Source organism: Aedes albopictus, chromosome 3 (assembly GCF_035046485.1).
Source record: "Aedes albopictus strain Foshan chromosome 3, AalbF5, whole genome shotgun sequence".
NCBI lineage: Eukaryota > Metazoa > Arthropoda > Insecta > Diptera > Culicidae > Aedes > Aedes albopictus.
Window position 1 is genome coordinate 388,472,309 of NC_085138.1, and position 18,551 is coordinate 388,490,859.

The 18,551-nt window shown below is 43.6% G+C and overlaps 2 protein-coding genes across 2 annotated transcripts in view; one reads left to right on the forward strand and one right to left on the reverse strand.

Moving 5' to 3' along the window:
• The first annotated feature begins 5,895 nt into the window (after window positions 1-5,895).
• On the forward strand, window positions 5,896-7,977 carry LOC109399647 (farnesol dehydrogenase). The gene is made up of 2 exons (XM_019672138.3): window positions 5,896-6,576; window positions 6,638-7,977. Exons 1-2 carry the CDS (start codon window positions 6,016-6,018, stop codon window positions 6,812-6,814), a joined length of 738 nt encoding a protein of 245 aa, XP_019527683.3. The 5' UTR covers window positions 5,896-6,015; the 3' UTR covers window positions 6,815-7,977.
• A 133-nt stretch (window positions 7,978-8,110) lies between these two features.
• The window catches only part of LOC109399659 (E3 ubiquitin-protein ligase mind-bomb), a 33,581-nt gene continuing 23,140 nt past the window's right edge, over window positions 8,111-18,551 (reverse strand). Inside the window, exons 2-5 of the mRNA XM_019672154.3 lie at window positions 15,986-17,086; window positions 10,097-11,158; window positions 9,038-10,006; window positions 8,111-8,924 (exon numbers count right to left, since the gene is read on the reverse strand). Coding sequence (XP_019527699.3) covers window positions 8,784-8,924; window positions 9,038-10,006; window positions 10,097-11,158; window positions 15,986-17,086 — 3,273 coding nt within the window. The 3' untranslated portion in view covers window positions 8,111-8,783. The remainder of the gene's footprint in view (window positions 8,925-9,037; window positions 10,007-10,096; window positions 11,159-15,985; window positions 17,087-18,551) is intronic.

Genomic DNA, 18,551 nt, shown 5'->3' on the forward strand with positions numbered 1-18,551 from the left:
AGTACTTAATCCGATTTTCTTTTTACAATTTCCGGTTTTCGGAAGTACTTGAACCCAGTGGCGTCTCGTAACCTCACTTTTTACCTGTTCAACAGCCCTAAAACAAGCATTGCAAAGCGCAGCACAGCGAGCAGTAACGGTCAAAATGTAGGCCGATTAATATTCCCAGACCGAATTGATTGAGTTTCTATTAACACTTCAGAAAGTCCAATGGTTTTCACTAACACAGTCAGAAAATGCACTATTGTTTATTTCGTCCTTCTTTAGCTTAATTTATTACACCTATCTTTAATTCAATCACTTACAACTTAATTCAACTTTAATAATTTTAGAGGTATAACAAAACTTTAGAAAACAGGGTGGCGCAGAGATCCAGTTAGAGTAATGGCGCCAAGATGGTGCTTCGGTGCAGAAAAAAAAAACGATGTTGGTTACTTGTTCTCCTTTTATATAATGGTGCCCGGAAGGCGGTGGTACGCCATGATAACCTATTCGTTGGCATTTGAGCTTTTATCGTTCTCCACGAACGAAAGTAACGGATAGAAGTAACGTCTAATCTACTTAAACGGCTGACAGACAGATGGCGTATAATTTCCCTTTTCGTGATGTGCAGGGCATATACGAACACTTGTCATTCTCTACCCATTACAAGCTAGTTTGTTCCGAAAATTCAAGAATTTACACTTGTTGAACAGGTAGATTTGAGGTTAGGGAATCGCCACTGCTTGAAACAAAGTTGTTCCAAATTGGCCAATTTTTTTTGTTCATCTTTACTAACGAGATTTCTGGCCCATGTTTCGGCATGAGGCTAGTTCATCTCGAAGCCCACGCTTAACTCCCCTTCCGAAAGAACAATTCACATTTTGTGTGTTGAGTGGGATTTGATTTGATTCGATTTGAGGTAAGACTACCACCAAGCTCTGCTACCGCTACTGATTCATATTTAGTTCCTGGATTCAATCCCTGGCTCGTCCCTGTCCTCCTACTTAGTATCTTTCTATCTACTATTCTATACACTCTCTTCTTATAAACATACATCTTGTGTATAAACGTATGTTCATAGCCATCGCTAGAATTAGAAATGGATTTAAAAAAAAAAACGTTTCTCTGTCGTCCAACTTTCCCATCACTGTAAAATCTATCATTATTCTTCAGTCTTCACACAATCTAGCACTTGGCGACTGGCATTCACGCACCAATGCGTGAACCCCTCTGCTAAAAATAAATATGAAACATATGTAAATACACAGAACGAAAAAATACTAGCTACGTTTGGCTGTTTTACTGAAAAGAGTGCAAAAAAACCTTAGATCTCAAGTTATCTTAAAACTAATATGACAGATGTTGATGGAAGAGTGCACCGAATAGCGGATACGCTGACATCTCACAGAAAGTCCTGAAGGATCTCGTGGCCCATACAGTGATTGGTGTCGACTCTGGCCAGCTCGTGCCGATCGTCGGTCGGGTACCGAGGGTTCAAGTTGTGAACCATTTTGTGCAGCTGTTCCACCTGCAGCCTTTGCGGCGAGATTAATAGCAGTTTTCGCAAACCGCCGATGCATAGGATGGTTGGATGATGCACTTGACTTGTTTTTAATGTAAGCTGCACACCGTCGACCGTTTATGAACCGCTTTGGTAGATCGATCAACCTTTTGGCGACGTAGTTCACATGTTTGTCGAGCTTCAACTTCTCGTCGAACAGCACTCCACGATACTTGACTTCATCGTCCCATGTAGTTGGCTGACCATTGACCGTGATCGGTCTGCGGGGAAGGTGGCGAGTAGCACGCCTCCTCGTGAAGAAAATCGAGTTCAATTTGATTCGTCATTTCCGTTGGAATTCCTCAAGGTTGTTCATCGCCGCTTGGGGATGAATGACAACGATTTGCGGATCTTTGCCCGATGCCTGGAAAGCCGTGTCATTTGCAAAGAATGCGTACGATGCTCCGTCTATCATCAGTACGTCAGAAATGAGGACGTTGTAGAGTAGATAATCGGACTCAGCACTGAGCACAATCCTGACCATGTAGAATTGGAGGTTCGAGCGGAAGAGCTTGTAGACAACGGCGTCTGGCCACACAGAGTCGTATGCTTCCCATGTCGAGATGAATCATGCCAGTTGATTTGCCCGTTTGAAAAAAGTGGTTCACCTTTTGCGTGATGCGAGCAAGTTGAAGCACCGTGGAATGTCCCGTTCTGAAGCCGAACTGCTCCGCTGGAACGAATTCCTCCGTTTCCAGGTAACGGTTTACCCTTTCCATAACTTTGCTTAGGCTACTCAGCAGACTTATAGTTCGGTAATTACCAGAATTGGTGATATCCTTGTTTCCTTTCGGGATGGCTATCATACATACATACATTTATTTGTTCAGCATCACATTTTAGACAAGACGACATAATCAACAATAGTACGCCACAATACTCGGTTTGTGGCTGCCGCTCTCCATCCTCGGTCGCGCCCAATGCTCGCCAGGTCACGCTCCACCTGGTCCGCCCATCGTGCTCTCTGCGCTCCACGCCTTCTTGTGCCAACCGGATCAGTTGCAAACACCAGCTTTGCAGGGTTGTTGTCTGGCATTCTTGCAACATACCCTGCCCATCTTCCGGCTTTGGCCACCTTCTGGATGCTGGGTTCGCCGTAAAGTGCAGCGAGGTCGTGGTTCATCCTTCTCCACCACACACCGCTCTCCTGCACGCCGCCGAAGATCGTCCTTAGCACGCGTCGCTCGAAAACTCCGAGTGCTTGCAGGTCCTCCTCGAGCATGGTCCATGGCTCGTGCCCGTAGAGGACCACCGGTCTTATTAGCGTTTTGTACATGGTGCGTGGGTGAATCTTTTTCGACCGCAGTTTCTTCTGGAGCCCGTAGTGGGCCCGACTTCCGCTGATGATGCGCCTCCGAATTTCACGGCTCATGTTGTTGTCAGCCGTCAGTAAGGATCCGAGGTAGACGAATTCCTCCACCACCTCGAAAGTATCCCGGTCTATCGTAGCATTACTACCCAGACGGATCCGGTCGTGTTCGGTTCCGCCTACCAGCATGTACTTTTTATCATCTGTACATGTACTTTTAATCTTTTTGAGGCATTCATCACCAGTCCGACCTTTGCTGCTTCGCGTTTCAGGCGGGTGTACAGCTCAGTCACCGTTCCAAATGTGCTGGCAAAAATGTCCATGTCGTCCGCAAAGCACACAAATTGTCCGGATTTTGTGAAAATCGTTCCCCGGATGTTGAGCCCGGCTCGTCGCATCACACCTTCCAGAACGATGTTGAAGAGTAGGCATGATGAACTGTAGGCAATGAACTGGATAGTTCACCCGAAACCCTTACACAGTTTTGCACACCGTTCATTGTTGCTTTAATCAGTCTAGTCAGCTTCCCAGGAAAGCCGTTTTCGTCCATAATTCTCCATAGCTCTGCGCGATCGATACTGTCGTATGCCGCTTCGAAGTCGATGAACAGGTGATGCGTTGGGACCTGGTATTCACGGCATTTCTGGAGGAGTTGCCGTACGAAGATCTGGTCCGTTGTCGACCAGCCGTCGATGAAGTCGGCTTGATAACTTCCCACGATCATCACGATCGTCATCGTTTTAGGTGACAGACGACGGAAGATGATCTGGGATAGCACTTTGTAGGCAAGGCAGCATTCAAAATAGTGATCGCCCTGAAGTTCTCACATTCCAAATGGTCGTTTTTCTTGTGAATGGGGCAGATTTCCCCTTCCTTCCACTCCTCCGGTAGCTGTTCGGTTTCCCAGATCCTGACTATCTGCCGATGCAGACAGGTGGCCAACTTTTCTGGGTCCATCTTGGTCCGCTGCACTGGAGTCGTCGTTTCCTCCGTTGCCGTGGACTCCACGCCGTTCAGGTGCTGATCGAAGTGCTGCTTCCACCTTTCGATCACCTCACGTCCGTCCGTCAAGAGACCTCCGTCTTTATCCCTGCATATTTCGGATCGCGGCACGAATCCGTTGCGGGATGCGTTGAGCTTCTGATAAAACTTCCGTGTTTCTTGGGAACGGCAAAGCAGTTCCATTTCTTCACACTCCGCTTCTTCCAGGCGGCGCCTTTTCTCCCGAAAGAGGCGGATCTGCTGTTTCCGCTTCTGTTTATAACGTTCCGCGTTGTGTCGAGTCCCTTGCTGCAGGATTATCGCCCTCGCTGCGTTCTTCTCCTTCAAAACCGTTCTGCAGTCTTCGTCGAAGCATTCGTTCCGTCGATTCCGTTCCACGTACCCGATGGTGCTCTCAGCTGAGTCGTTGATGGCTGCTTTCACTGTACTCCAGCAGTCCTCTAGAGGGGCCTCATCGAGCTCGCCCTCGTCTGGCAACGCGGCCTCGAGATTCTGCGCGTATGCTGAGGCGACATCCGGTTGTTTCAGTCGCTCTAGATTATACCGTGGCGGTCGCCGGTACCGTACATTGTTGATGACGAACAGTTTTGGGCGCAGTTTGACCATCACCAGATAGTGGTCGGAGTCGATGGTGGCGCCACGATAGGTCCTGACGTCGATAATGTCGGAGAAGTGCCGTCCGTCAATCAGAAGGTGGTCGATTTGAGATTCCATCTGCTGTGGTGATCTCCAGGTGTAACGATAAGGGAGGCTGTGCTGGAAAAAGGTGCTACGTATGGCCATATTTTTGGAGGCGGCGATAGATCCTGTCCAACACACCTCCTGCAGCGCTACGATTTCGAACCCGCGGTCCTTTAGTATATCGGCGAGTATGCGGGTGCTCCCGATGAAGTTGAGAGATCTGCAGTTCCACATACCGAGCTTCCAATCGCAAGTCCCTTGTCGTCGCTGTGGTCGTCGCCATTGGTTCGCATTCTTCTCTTGTTGATTTTCCGGTCCTAGTCTTTTTTACGGCTGGCTCGTAGGACCTGACACCAACCCCCTACTTTCCGGAGGACCATGGTGCACAGTTGAGCTTAGAGTCCTTCCCTGACACTCGGACGTAGATCAGCCGCCCCTACATGGGGATTAGACGCTGTTGTGAGCCGCTCCTCCTGGAGAACAGACGCTCAGGTTTGCCGAAGCAAGCCCCCTCCCCCCTTCCCTATCAGCATACGACCAAAGTTCCCATCGGGGTTGGTTACCCGATCTTCCCTAAGGTTGCTCATAGTTTCCGGCCGGTACCGTGAGAAGGTAGGGATAGGAGTTTCTGGGCAGAGGCTAGTGGATCACAATAGGATCTGAATTGCGCAGCATACCCAGTCTTTACCGTGCCTTCGGGATGGTATCATTTTAGCGTATTTCCAACCGATAGGAAAGTAAGTAAGAGAAGGATGAAAAAGGGGGCACAGGGTCCCTCTTGCATCCCGCTTTTTCTCGTGTCTGCTTAGAAGAGTGAGTAACAAAAAAGCAAAAGCTAGCTACGTCAATGGTTCTTACGATTGCTTAGTCGATTTTCTCCGGCCGGTCCAGGTCGTTGACCCAATCTGCCCCGAGGTCGACTTCCAGATCGACTTTTCGAGCGAATGTGCTCCAGTTCGCTTTGTCGAAGCACCGAATGATCTTTCCCACCGGGGTTATTTATGTAACGAGTTGCGAAAAATTGATTTTTTCAGCACGATTCGTACATTTATCCAACGAGGCTTGCCGTCTATTTTTCATTATGCAACTCATTCCAGTAGCATAATGAATCACTGCGTAAAAGTGGGCCATTATGATACCGAAATGAGATATATAAAATAGAAATTATTTTATGCAATTCAGTATCAAATTGCATAAAAAAATAATAGATAGTTTTATCGAAATAACCGTGACGTAAGCTATGCATGACCGCTAACAGGACAAAAAGCTGCCTCACACGCATTGTGCTCAAACAATCAACGTTTGCAGTGTTATCGAATAATAAATAATGCTTCTACGGCCTTCTTCTGCCTAACGGATCTATACATACTTTGATATATAATACACCTAACACATTTCAGTAGTAGCTTTTTAAAGTTCGGTGCAACACCAACGTCCACTTTGTTCTACGACGTCTCAATTAAGATCACTGCCAACAACAATGGATCGCTGGACCGGTAAGGTGGCCGTGGTAACGGGTTCCAGTTCCGGAATCGGTGCAGCAACAGCTAAAAAATTGGTCCAAGCCGGAATGCTAGTGGTTGGCTTAGCTCGGCGTGTAGAACGCACAGAAGCGTTGAAAAGTGATTTGGATGAGTCCATTAGACACCGCTTGCATGCTGTGAAATGTGACGTCACCCAGGAGGAAGATATTCGCAAAGCATTTCAATGGATCGAAAAAACGCTCGGAGGCGTCGACGTCCTGGTGAACAACGCTGGCATTTACCGAAATACGAAATTAATAGACGCCGATAATAGCACTATGATACGAGAAGTGCTGAACACCAACGTGCTGGGGTTGGTCTTCTGCACCAGAGAAGCCTTTCAATCAATGAAGAAACGTTCGATGGACGGGCATGTAATTCACATCAATAGCGAAGCCGGCCACAAAACAGGCTTGCCTCACTTGAACATGTACTGTGCTTCCAAGTTTGCTGTTACCGCTCTTACGGACACGCTGAGGCAAGAATTTATAGCAGAAGACACAAAGATTAAAGTTACGGTATGATGTCGAAGGATACGTTTAGCCAGTTTTAATATTTCATGGTATATTTTTTTTTCAGAGTATTAGTCCTGGAATGGTTAGGACGGATATGCTACCCGATTCCATCACATCGGAAAATACTGTACCATTGCTGGAACCGGAGGATATAGCCAATGCCATTATTTATGTTCTCGGCACTCCTCCGCGCGTGCAGGTCCATGAGCTCACAATAAAGCCCGTTGGAGAATCTTTCTGAGGCATGTTTGAAACTTGTGTCATGTACCTATTTATTACTGTTTGTATTATTATTTCAATTAAACTGCTTGAAGCCTTCATGAAATTCGTTGCACTTGGTTTCCAACTCTCATTTTGATAAGTACACACAAACAAATGTATTTGCTCAACATCACATTTAATACTCCTAGGGTTGGTGCTGGAATGGTGTACGTGCCTGTTAGGGTCATATTGGCCCCAACATCTTACTAGGGTTATGATAAGAGGAGGTACCTGGAACTCTCAAGGCCGTTTCGGCGGGTCTCAGACGATTTCAGGGAGCCTCATTGGGTTTCCTTTAGAACGTTCTGGTGTATTTCAAAGAGATTACGGAGATTTCACTCTGTAAACGTCCTTAAAGTCCTGAGACCCATAAAAAACAATTTCAAACCCCTTGAAATCCCTTGATCCGTCCCTGTAATGTCTCGAAACGCCCCTATGTTCCAATTACTCTATTGAAACGTCCTTGAAATCTCCATAATACATTTGAAAGCTTACCTGAAATGCTAACAATCGTCTCTAAAACCTCTCGGAAGACCCTAAACCGTTCCTGGAAGTCCCTGAAACTTTCTGTAACGCTCTTTGAAGGCTCCGGACACCCCCTGAATTTTAAAGCCCTGTGAATCGTACTGGAAAAACTTGTAATTAGAAGGCACGAAATGTTGCTAATTGATAAATTGAGAGATGAAATTTGTGGAAAAAATCGCGTTCTGGTGGGATTTGAACCCAAGGCTCCGTATTCGCTAGACCGGCACTTTAACCAACTAAGCCACAGAACAGCTAATGGTTCTGCGGAATAGAAAGCCAAACTGACTCCGAAGCCGGCAAAGTGGCAGCGAGGATATCATCGGGAGCTATTGTTCAATTTCAAAAGCGTTCCAGTTCCACATGTATTGCGTCACGGTATCAATAACCTGATTATATTTATTCGATTAATTTGGGGATGCCGTATAACTATTATTTAAGAGCTGTTAAAAGGTCGAAAAAGCGCCTGTTCAAGATGTTATTCAGTTAGTGGTTACATAGGAGCCAAGAAAACAGCTATGACTTGGCGACATAGACGCTGCTCGCACAGCATATACAACATGTGGATTAAGTTCGCCAGATTCATTGATATAGTAACTCAGTATAGTATAGTAGTATAGTACAGTAACTCAGCATCAAGCCGTATTGAGTCGCTTTGTTGACGTTTACATTCGCAATAAATGTTAGTTGGGTTGTTAATGGCTCGGGAAAATATATATTTTCTTTCATGCTCTACTTAAGTGAAACTCGCTCCTTAAGATTTGATAGATATTTACGACTTTATTTCGAATTATTCCGTACAGAGGTGTGATAAATTGATTATGTGCAATGCTGGTTCCTATTAAAATCGTTTTTTGACGCTTGACTTATTTGTTTATACTGGGCCACTATGATTTTTCTAATATATTTTTGTAACTAGAATAATATTTTGTAGGCGAATTTTGTATAATTTTGGAGCTAAATATATTATTAAGGACAGTAATTGTTTTTTTTTTTGTATTTGTATGTAATGCAACTTTTCAGATTGTTTCTGTTTAAATGTTTGTTTGTTGATGGCGCAAAATCGTGTAACAGCGAAGATAGTTGCATATCTTCAGTGAAATAATAAACAATTGCATTATCTGATTTAAAACTTGTTATCTATGGAATAATTATGTGCGCCGAAATAAAAGTTTTAAAACAAACGTCACCGTTGAAACGCCAGAGGAGTGAAACAATCTCAACGTTGTAACTATAATAAACCGCTTCAACTACTAACCGAAATAGGTTTTGATTGTGGATTGATAAACTTTTTAAAACCTATTTATAACATACGTTTAGGAGATTGATTTTTTTGATTTTCGTTGAATGTTTTCTCGGCCAAGTAATCGCTGCTCGTGGCGTTACTTGTTTGAGAATACGTTATGTAACGCAACACAGCTAGAAAGTTAAAACATAAGAATCCGTTTCTCAACCGTTTTGCGACAGATTGGGCATCCTTCGATTTGATCGCCGCACATCTGGCATGTTCCATGGCCACACATGAAGACCATGTTCTTCATGCGATCGAAACAGACCGGGCACATCGTCTGCGGTAAAGGAAACGGCATTAGAAGGATAAACCACCGACCAAAAACCTCAAACCACATTGTCCGCTCCCAATACCTATATGCAAAAATATCATGAACCAGAAATTACTAACCTGTTCCTTGATGTCCTGCAGCTGCTGTTGCAATTTCTGCACATCGTCGGCCAGATTTAGATTGTTTGGTGCGACGTTTCCAGCGCCGATGTTGTTCATCGTGGTAAGCGAAGTCGGAGTACCACTAACGCCACTCACATTCGGAGACATCGTATTGTTCATGGCAACGCCATGACCGCTCTTGTTGATGCCCTGCAGAACTGTTTGGTTGACTTCCTTCTTCTCGTCGCGCTGATATGGAACAGTGACCACATTTCCAGGACCCCCACTACAGACCGATAGAGGAACCTTTTGTTCCAGTTGGACTCGGCACTGGACGCACTTCTTCATGATTTGGGCGCAATTGTCGCAGGCAACCATGTGGCCGCAAGGTTTGAAGAATACCGCAGCCTTCCTATCGGAGCAAACTAAACACTCTCCGATCTTTTCCCGTTCCGAAACCGCTTCTCGACAAATCAAACATTTCTTTATCCGCGGGCCGCAGTTGTCGCAGCACACAACGTGTCCGCACGGTTTAAATACTGTATCCCGTTTCTGATCCGAGCAGAGCAAGCACTCATCCAGCGGGCTTCCATTGCTTCCCGCAACGCTATTCTGACCGCCAACTGTCGGTTGGATGGACATCTTGTTCAGATCGTTCAGTAGGTTGGCATCTACCACTCCGGACGCCGAAATTCCCGGAGTAGATCCAGGGACCAGAGATGACGAGCTCGGAGCAGTGGCCGTACCTGTCACCGGCGCTCCTCCATTACGCATCATGTTGGGACCGGGCAATGCTGTACCACCGGCAGCAGTCATGTCCATATCATCGGTCTTACGTTCGTTGTAGCATTTGATAAGGGTCTTGCAGAGGTTTGGATCCGGGCACAGGTCTAAAGGAGTTTGGAGCTTCCGATTTTTAATTGTTAGGTCGGCACCGTTGGCCGCTAGGAAGCAGGCGATGGACGCGGATGCTTTCTTATCGGTGTTCTGAAATTGGGAAGAGAGTTTAGCAGAAATGTCTCAAATGGAGGATCTTCTGACACTCAGTTTAATCAATAGTATAGCTTGGTTACTTACGTTTCTCAGTCCCATAAGAATCTTTCCGAATCCCTCGACGTCCTGCAGTTGCCGGAGTTGAGATAAGGTATGATGTCTCAGAGCTTCGTGCAGAGGCGTATCACCATCTTTATCGGGAATGTTTAGGTTGGCTCCTTCGCGAACTAGAAGTTTAACTATTTGTACGTGTTGGCGTTCGACTGCGAGGTGTAGAGCCGTTTGCAGGTTGACGTTCTGGCAGTCCATGTTGGCTTTGCCCATTTTGACCAGCAGTTCCGCTATCTCAACGTGATTGTTCAGCGCAGCCAGGTGTAAAGCGGTGTAGCCATCTTCCTTTTTCTCTTCCACTATCCACAGTCGGTTGGTCTTCGTAAGTAATATCTTCATGGCACTGGGATTGCCCTTTAGTGCGGCATGATGCAATGCGTTAAATCCGTTGTTGTTGGTTAGGGTAATATCCGCACCGAAATCTAGCAACAGCGATAGCATATTATCATGTTCCTTTGAAATCGCATCGTGAAGAGGTGTGTCTCCTTCGGAATCCTGCAAGCTCGGATGACAGCTTAGCTCCAATAAAGTTTTGACGACATTGAAATGACCCTTGTTGACTGCAATATGCAACGCGGTCTGTCGTCGCTTATTCCGGGCGTTTAGATCCGCTCCGGCCTTAGCCAACAATCCCATAACACCTGGTTCATCGCCAAACGCAGCATGATGCACCGCTCGATCTCCATCCTTATCTTCGATCTCAACGTCTGCATTGTACCTCAGCAGCACTTGAATCACTTCCAGGTGACCATTCTGACTGGCCGCCTGCAGAGCAGTATGACCGGCAAACACCCCATTGACATCGACCTTCACCACCTGGGACGAATCCTGGGAGCTGGTGGAAGATGAAGGAACATTCTGTGCGGATGATCCGGAGAGGAATTCTTCAACCTTGGCAACGTCTCCATTGGCGGCTGCCTTCACTAGCTCTTCGGTCGTATCTCCCGACGCGTGGGGCTCGAACAGCTTTTTCAAAATTGCCGACAGTCGTTCGCCATTCGTAGTGACGGCCGTGGACCCATCCGACGAAGATGCCTATGGATGGAAAAAGTGAGATTATGAAACCGTTGTTTCAGCCCAAAAGGTAATCAGTTCTAATGAAGATTTCACGTTTATAAGTAACTTAAGGAATTTCAGGATTTGTGCTGAGATTTTTATGGAAGTAGTAACTGAAAAAATAAAACCTTGATTAACGGTCTGTGTCATTTGGCATATGGCCGTTTGTCAAAAGATCACTTGGCACAACGACATTTGGCATAACGGTCATTTGGCATAATGGACACTTAGCATAATACTGAAGGGTGCATTTCTATTATGCCAAATGTCCATTATGCTAATTGACCGTTACGCCCAATATGTTTATGCCAAGTGACCTTATGCCAAATGTTTTTATGCCAAATGTCCCGCTATCAAATAAAATCAATATTGATAACATCTTCAAACAACCAGTTGCAATACTAAATATTAAATAGAGATTGATAGAAATAAGATCAAAAACAAAGTTTAGCCAAACCACTTAACCCTCCTTGTACATTAGGGTCCCCAAACTGTACACTACGTCAGCGAGTTTTTCTCAGCATGATGCATTAGGAAGGTTAAATTAAAAAAGGGATGGTACCTAAACAAGAAAAAAATGTTTGGAAAATGTTCAGGTTGTCGAGATAGGCATCATGTAAATCTGATACAAAGAGATGCATCAGATATGGAATATAGATCGAGATGCGTCAAACGGTTGTGCTACTTTTCCCCGAATGTCGGTTCCACGAATGTTGTTTCCCCGAATGCCGTTTCCCCGAATGGCACTTTTCCCCAAATGACCCTTTTCCCCGAATCACACTCTTCTTTAATTTATAGGCGATTCTTTTAAGTTCTATTGCTCCTCAGACCTGCTGAAACACAACTGAATGAAGAAAGGCAATATGACTCCTTATTAACCGTTGCTGTTCGTTCTTTCTAGAACCAAATCGACTTGTCAAATTATAATCGATTAACTTTTTGAACAACCTAGTCCCCAGGATTACGAACATATTGTGACAAGAATGTAATGTAAGTATTTTCGGAGAAACGACATTCGGGGAACCGACATTCTGGGAAAAGTAGTGCAATCACATCAAACACAGAAACATATCACGAGATTTATATATTAGAATTCATCTAAATCTAAGATATTCTGTCAACGTTTCTCAGGGTGTCTACTCATAAGACAAAATAAAACTCCCTGAGCTTTCCAGATGGGACTTTTGAAAATTCAATAACTTTTTCAAGGATAAAGAATTCCTTTGAAAATTTCTCTCGAAATTCTATTCATGATTCTTCCATGAATTTCTTCCGAATTTCCATAGCAATTCCTATAAATTCTTTCGAAGTTTCTCACTGAATTCTTCTCGCGAGTTCATCCTTGAATTCTGAGAGTTGAGATTCCTATCAGAGTTCCTTCCAGGATTACTGTCGGAATTTTTCATGGTGTCTCTGCAGGACTACCTACCAGAAAAAAAAACTTCCAAAGATTTTCCCGATAAGCTTCCAGAGTTTCTCGTTGGATTTTCCCCGGGAATCCTTCCAAAATTTATCGAAAGATACTTTAAGAATTTCTCTTAATAGTTTTCGCGGATAGTTATCCAACAGTTTCTCCCTGGGTGTTTGCGAGTTTCTTGCAGAAGTTCTTCCAGAGAGTTCTCCGATATTTCTTTTTTTGTATTTTAGACTTCCTCGCGGGATTTTTTTTAGAGGTTTTCAAAGTTCCTCCTTGAATTTCCTTAATATACCCTCTTGGGAGTACTTCAAGCTCTTTTCTCCAATGCTCTAGTTTTTCTCAGATTTTTTTCCGAAGTTCCTCCGAGGAATTCCTCCAACAGGTCCTTGCGGATTTTTTTTTTGCGAGATTTCACCTGGATTTTATCCGATAATTATCCGGGAGTTTCTTAAGAGCAAATTCGTTAGTTATCCTGAGAAAGTTTCCGAGAGAAACTTCTGCAAAAGTCCCTGCAAGAACTCCTCGAGCAGCTATTAAAGACATCCCAAAAGGAGCACTCAGAATCTTGGGATAATTTACTATAGTGATTCCGGGAATATTGGAAATCTGTAAAAAGTAATCTGGGGGAATCCATTTAGTACGTCACGCAAAATTTGGCAATTTTAGACCCCCCCCCCCCTCCCCCCCTACGTACGGGTTTTTCGTATACTTAATACATTTACTTGTCACACTTTCCGAAACCCCCCCTCCCTCCTATGAGCGTGACGTACTTTATAGATGCCCCCTCTCAGGAGCATGACTGCGAAAAATTAAATAAACAACTACACGGAGAAGCCTGGAAAAGGCTCTGAAAGAAATCATGGAAAGAATTCCATATCAGCAATAGTTTCTGCACAAATTCCCAGGACAAAGTTTAGTAGAAATTAAAAAAAAAAACCTTGAGGCAACACCGGAAGGAATCTTCTGAGAGAAGTCCCGCGAGATACTTCGAGATAAATCTCAGGTAAAGCTTAAAAAGTAATCCCGCGAGAATCTTCAAGAAATATTCTGTCTGAAACTGAAACTCTTGCAGAAATTCAAGGAGGAACTCTAAAATACAGGTCACGGCCATTTGAAAAAAAAAATCGGGAAAAGCTTCTTAAGAAATCCTTGGAGGAGCGCTACTAGAAATTTCAGGAATAATTCTTGTAGAAACTCTCGGAGAAATTTCGGAAAGTTCTGCTGGGAAAGTCTCGGAAGTAATCTGAAGAGAAACACTAGGGGAAATTTCACGACTGCATCTGAGATATATCTTGAGAGGTACTGTTGTGGAAATCTCGAGATAAATTGTGGAAGAATTTTCATTTATGAGTGATGTGTGTTTGAAAAAGTGCCTGTACAATGTCTGGGAAGAATTCAAGAAGGAATAGGGTAGAAGCTTCAGTTTTGGCCAGCCCGGAGTTTTGGCCATAGTGCAGTATTCAGCCTGTAACGATCTACATTGGCATAAATTTATTTTTTACTACTAGATTCTAATCTAATAATATGATTGCAGCTGTTAAAACCATACATTTTGATTAAAAACTAGAAGAAAAAAATAATTTTCCTTAAAAAATCAGCTCCCATATATCTATTTTGGCCAGGGTGCTTCTAATTTGGCCACTCCCATAAGAAATACACGTGATTGGCCAAAATAAGAAACAACAGCTGAGAATATGGCCAAAACTGCGGCAAGGCTTCTATTTTGGCCAGTGCCACTTTTAATACAAAAATAAAGTATTAGCTTGATTCCTGCATGTTTCTAATAAAGTATAGGTCGAAACCTTTCATTTAACACATTGGTAGTTGTGATTGGATTATTGGTTATTTTTATAAAAATGATTTCCCTTAGACTGGCCAAAACCGGTGCCCGCACCCTACCAAGAAAAATGGCGTTAAAAATACAGAAGGAATCCTGTAAGAAAAACAATCCTGGAAGGCCATCCCAAGAGGTATTTCAAAAGAAGTTCCAGAAAAAAAACTCTGATGGAATTTATGAAAAAATCGAGAAAAGGTTCTATCTTGATATAGCTTGCTTTTTGAATAATCATCCGGAGGAATCTTCAACTTCTTCACAGGCTTCCAGTGAAAACCTTCAGTAATAGGGAACAAAAATTTGTGTGATAAAAGTTCTTACTACAAACATGTCATAACAGCTCAAGGCGGAAAGTAAACACTAGGTACATATTCGAAAACTTCTTTATGTATACCAACAATGTTGTAAACTCTGTGGGCTTTACTTTTAAGTAGATCAACAAGTAGTGGCTACTATTTATTCATACGACCCAAAGTTTTGATTATTTTTTAATAGGCGCAAAATTTTCCTGAGTATTCAAGATATTCTGAGTAATCTAGGTTTTTATCTTTTGATTAAAATTCCACAAGAATTCTCGGTTTCCCAGGTAGTATGAACCCTGATTTCTGAGAAAGACTTGTCAAGGAATTCTGTTATATGTTATGAATATGTTATATATGAAATATGATTCTCCAGTTCAGAACACATACCTAACGTCCACAAAGAACAACGGCTTGGCTGATGGACTCCCCCTTCATGCCTTATTTTAACGTTCGAAATACCTACCAACTTCACACTTGATCGCTCGCACCTTAGCAAATGCTATCAAATTCATCAAGTAGGTATGAAACATTGCACATTTTACTCTCTTGCTCTTTGAGTAGCAAATGATCGAAAAAGCCGTAAATGTTTCAATTATAATATCATACGATCATTCATAAACTAGGCAAAGTTGTTCAGAAATTCCACTAGGAATACACTTCCGTGAACCGCATAACAATTCCATGTTTGCCGGATTTCCTATGCCTATGGGACAGCTATGCGATTCACGGCAGTACAATCAAAATTCGAACGAGCAATTCCCTAAAAATATCTTTTGGAGATTCCGCTAGATTTTTGCCCTTGAAATTTAGATATTCTCCCTCAAATCCATATTTGAAGGTTTTCTAGAAACAAAATTTTGAAGCCAGAAAGGCTTTGATGAGCTCTGATATATATTTATTTAAAACTTCGCCCAGAAATTCCTCTCAAAAAACTTACAATAAACGACTTTTGAAATGTTGCATACTTTGCTCAGAGAAAATCAGCAGTATGAATCATAAAAACATAATTTGAAACTAAATTCCGTACCATCAAAATTTACCAGATGACTTTATAATTATCTGTGACTGAGATTAATCCAACTAATAGGTTTTCATCTGTTTTTATCACATTCTAGCGAATAAGCAAGAAAAAAAAATACTTGACGTAATTACCAAAAATGTTGTTTGTTATAAATCTCACAAACGAACGTTATTGTACCTACTTCGTATGACAGAAACAAATAAAAAAGATAAATAGAACAACAAACACTCACCACTTTTGTAACCGCCAGCGGATTGTACGTCCACGAAGTATTGCACACTTCCACCTTCAGATCATTATCGTGGTAAACCTGCTGCACACGGCCGACCTTCCCCAGAGTTGGGACCATTGCCTCGGCCCATTCGCCATGTCCTCGCTGTAAAATTTTGATCCTCTCCAGATCATTGCAAATCTTCACAAAATCGCCCACAGCGAACTGCTGCAACTGGTTCTCGCTCAGCATCGAAGCCGGTGACGAAACGATCGTCAGCACTGTCGGATTAAAAGTCCACCGATGTGAGCTGGGGTATGCCACCACGATGTCATGATCTTCATCGATTCCGACCACCGTTCCGGTAGTGTTCAAACATTCGTACATCCCATCGGTCCAGCCACCGTGGCCATGCTGCAGCGATTGCACAATTTCAATTTCCAAATCCACCGTAACCTGGTCCCCAATCTGGAAACTGTGTGGTCCCCGTCCTGGTCCGAACTCACCCAGCAGCGGTAAGTGGTCCCGATAAACGTTGTTCCCTTTAGAATCGTTCACGACTTTCAAATCGGCCATACCTTCGAACCCTACGCGGTACAAATTCTTCGCTCCATTATCCCACACTACGTAGGCGGCTGACCTCGGCGACGCCGATGACCAGTCCTGAATCTCATTAACCTTCCCACGTCGACCATTGCCTCCGTCCTGGTCTTCCCACTGCCAATCGACTCCCCGAACAACACGTGCTCCCGGAAATATCCCCCGTACGGCAATCTTTTTCGATTTTCGCCGCGGTTCCAGCAGGGTTTTCTCGCCTCCCGGTGTCGAAATCCGGTGAAACCGATGCCTCAAGTGATGCTTATCTCCATGATAGCAAATCGAGCACAGATCGTAGTTATTACACTCGGCACACTTCCAGCGTATGCCAAAGATCGGCGTCTGGCGGCAGGTGTCGCACATGGTGCCCTCGTGCTTGATCCCGGTCGGGGCACTGTCCAGGATTCGTAGATCGTATGCGCCCGCGCATCGATAGTTGGCGGCCGTGCCATTGTCCCAAACGACCACCACCTCCTCCTGGGACTCGAAATTGCGCACCGTTCCGACGTGGCCTTCACCGCCATCCTGCAAGCAAGACACAGACAAAAAGAATGATTATAGCGAAAAATTGCTTGAACAGGCAATCCGGAAGCTAGGCACCCCAATGCAAATATTATTGCGAGCCGCCTCTCGTTATCATCATCATGTTAGAGATAATTATTGATTGCTTATTTATAAACATAATGAATGAGGTGATTCGAAGAAAATAGACGGCGCTTTTGCTTGCGGCAGATCGAATTGATCTAGCCGAATCAGATTGTTGAGCAGGGTTATGATTGGCAAGTTTGTAGGCTGGCCGCGGCAGATTTTTTCTTGCAATAAGTCTGGATCGAGTAGGGGTAGGCGGGGCAATATGGACACCCTCAATATTTTGAAATATGCGAACTTTTTTGAACTTTTAATGAATGGAGAATATAGTCCATTTGTCTAAAACGTAGTTTCAGGAAAGAAACATTCGAAATTAAAATTATACTTGACTTTACACGAAAAAGTTGCGTCCTCCGTTTTTTTTTGTGCATGGAAATTATAATTTTTACACCATCTAAAATAAGATTTAGTGATTAATTTATTGCAGGTCGATTAAAACCTGATATTTCTAGAACACATGCAAGTAGTTTTGCTGTATCTACAGACCGGGTCAACATGGTCATTTTTTCGGAACAAAGTTTTTTCGACGCCTGTTATGGTCCCAAACAGCTGTGCAAAATTTGGGCGCGATTGGTTGCGTCCCCGCATTCCGCATTGCATTTGAAATTTGTATGGAGTTTTACATAGGAAAACCTACTTTTTAGCATTTTTCTCCTGAGAGGCCCAACTTTGTCTTGTACTGTGTAACCAACGGTGTTAAAGTATAGCCAAGGGGATGCTGATAAACTTTGCCAAAAAGAGTAAGGTACTAGAGTGACTCTTAAAAAAGTTATTAATGTTCAAAGTTTGATACCTCAGTGAAGCTACTGAAAATCATTTTTTCTGCCAACACTGCTGGTGCTTAAAAGGATCAATTCATCCTTGCTTTATATTCTGACATTTCATGGAACAACAAACCCCGTTTTCATCAACAAACATCAATCATGCTGGCGGTTTCTAGTCGATTCTTGAATTATTTTTCAATTCAATACAACAATCTTATCATTTCAGGTCAGGTCTGCTTCTGGAGAATGGTTCTGGAGGTATTTTAGAGAAGAAGCGGTGCATTTGTTCGGCAATTTATGATCCTCCATTTCGTCACGGTTCCAGTTAGACGAGCTTGAGAAAGCGAAGCAGACAGCCATCTCAAAAGCTCGCAGAGTATAGCCAACCGATAAATGAAACAATCTATTGGAAGGGAAACCAGTGTCCGGGAAATCTACCGCTACAAACCGCATGGAGGATTCTTGCGGCTCGGTGGTCAATTAGTCCACTCTGCAGAACATGAGAACTTTGAACATTCAATTGGTCTACCCAATGGGTAATTTTTCACTCGCTTTTTGGTGATATGTTACCACACTGG

Excerpts from the sequence above, each read along its gene's own strand:
- LOC109399647 (XM_019672138.3), top strand. The coding sequence starts at position 6,016 with ATGGATCGCTGGACCGGTAAGGTGGCCGTGGTAACGGGTTCCAGTTCC. Across the intron at positions 6,577-6,637 it reads ACACAAAGATTAAAGTTACG|AGTATTAGTCCTGGAATGGT; the intron begins GTATGATGTCGA and ends TTTTTTTTTCAG.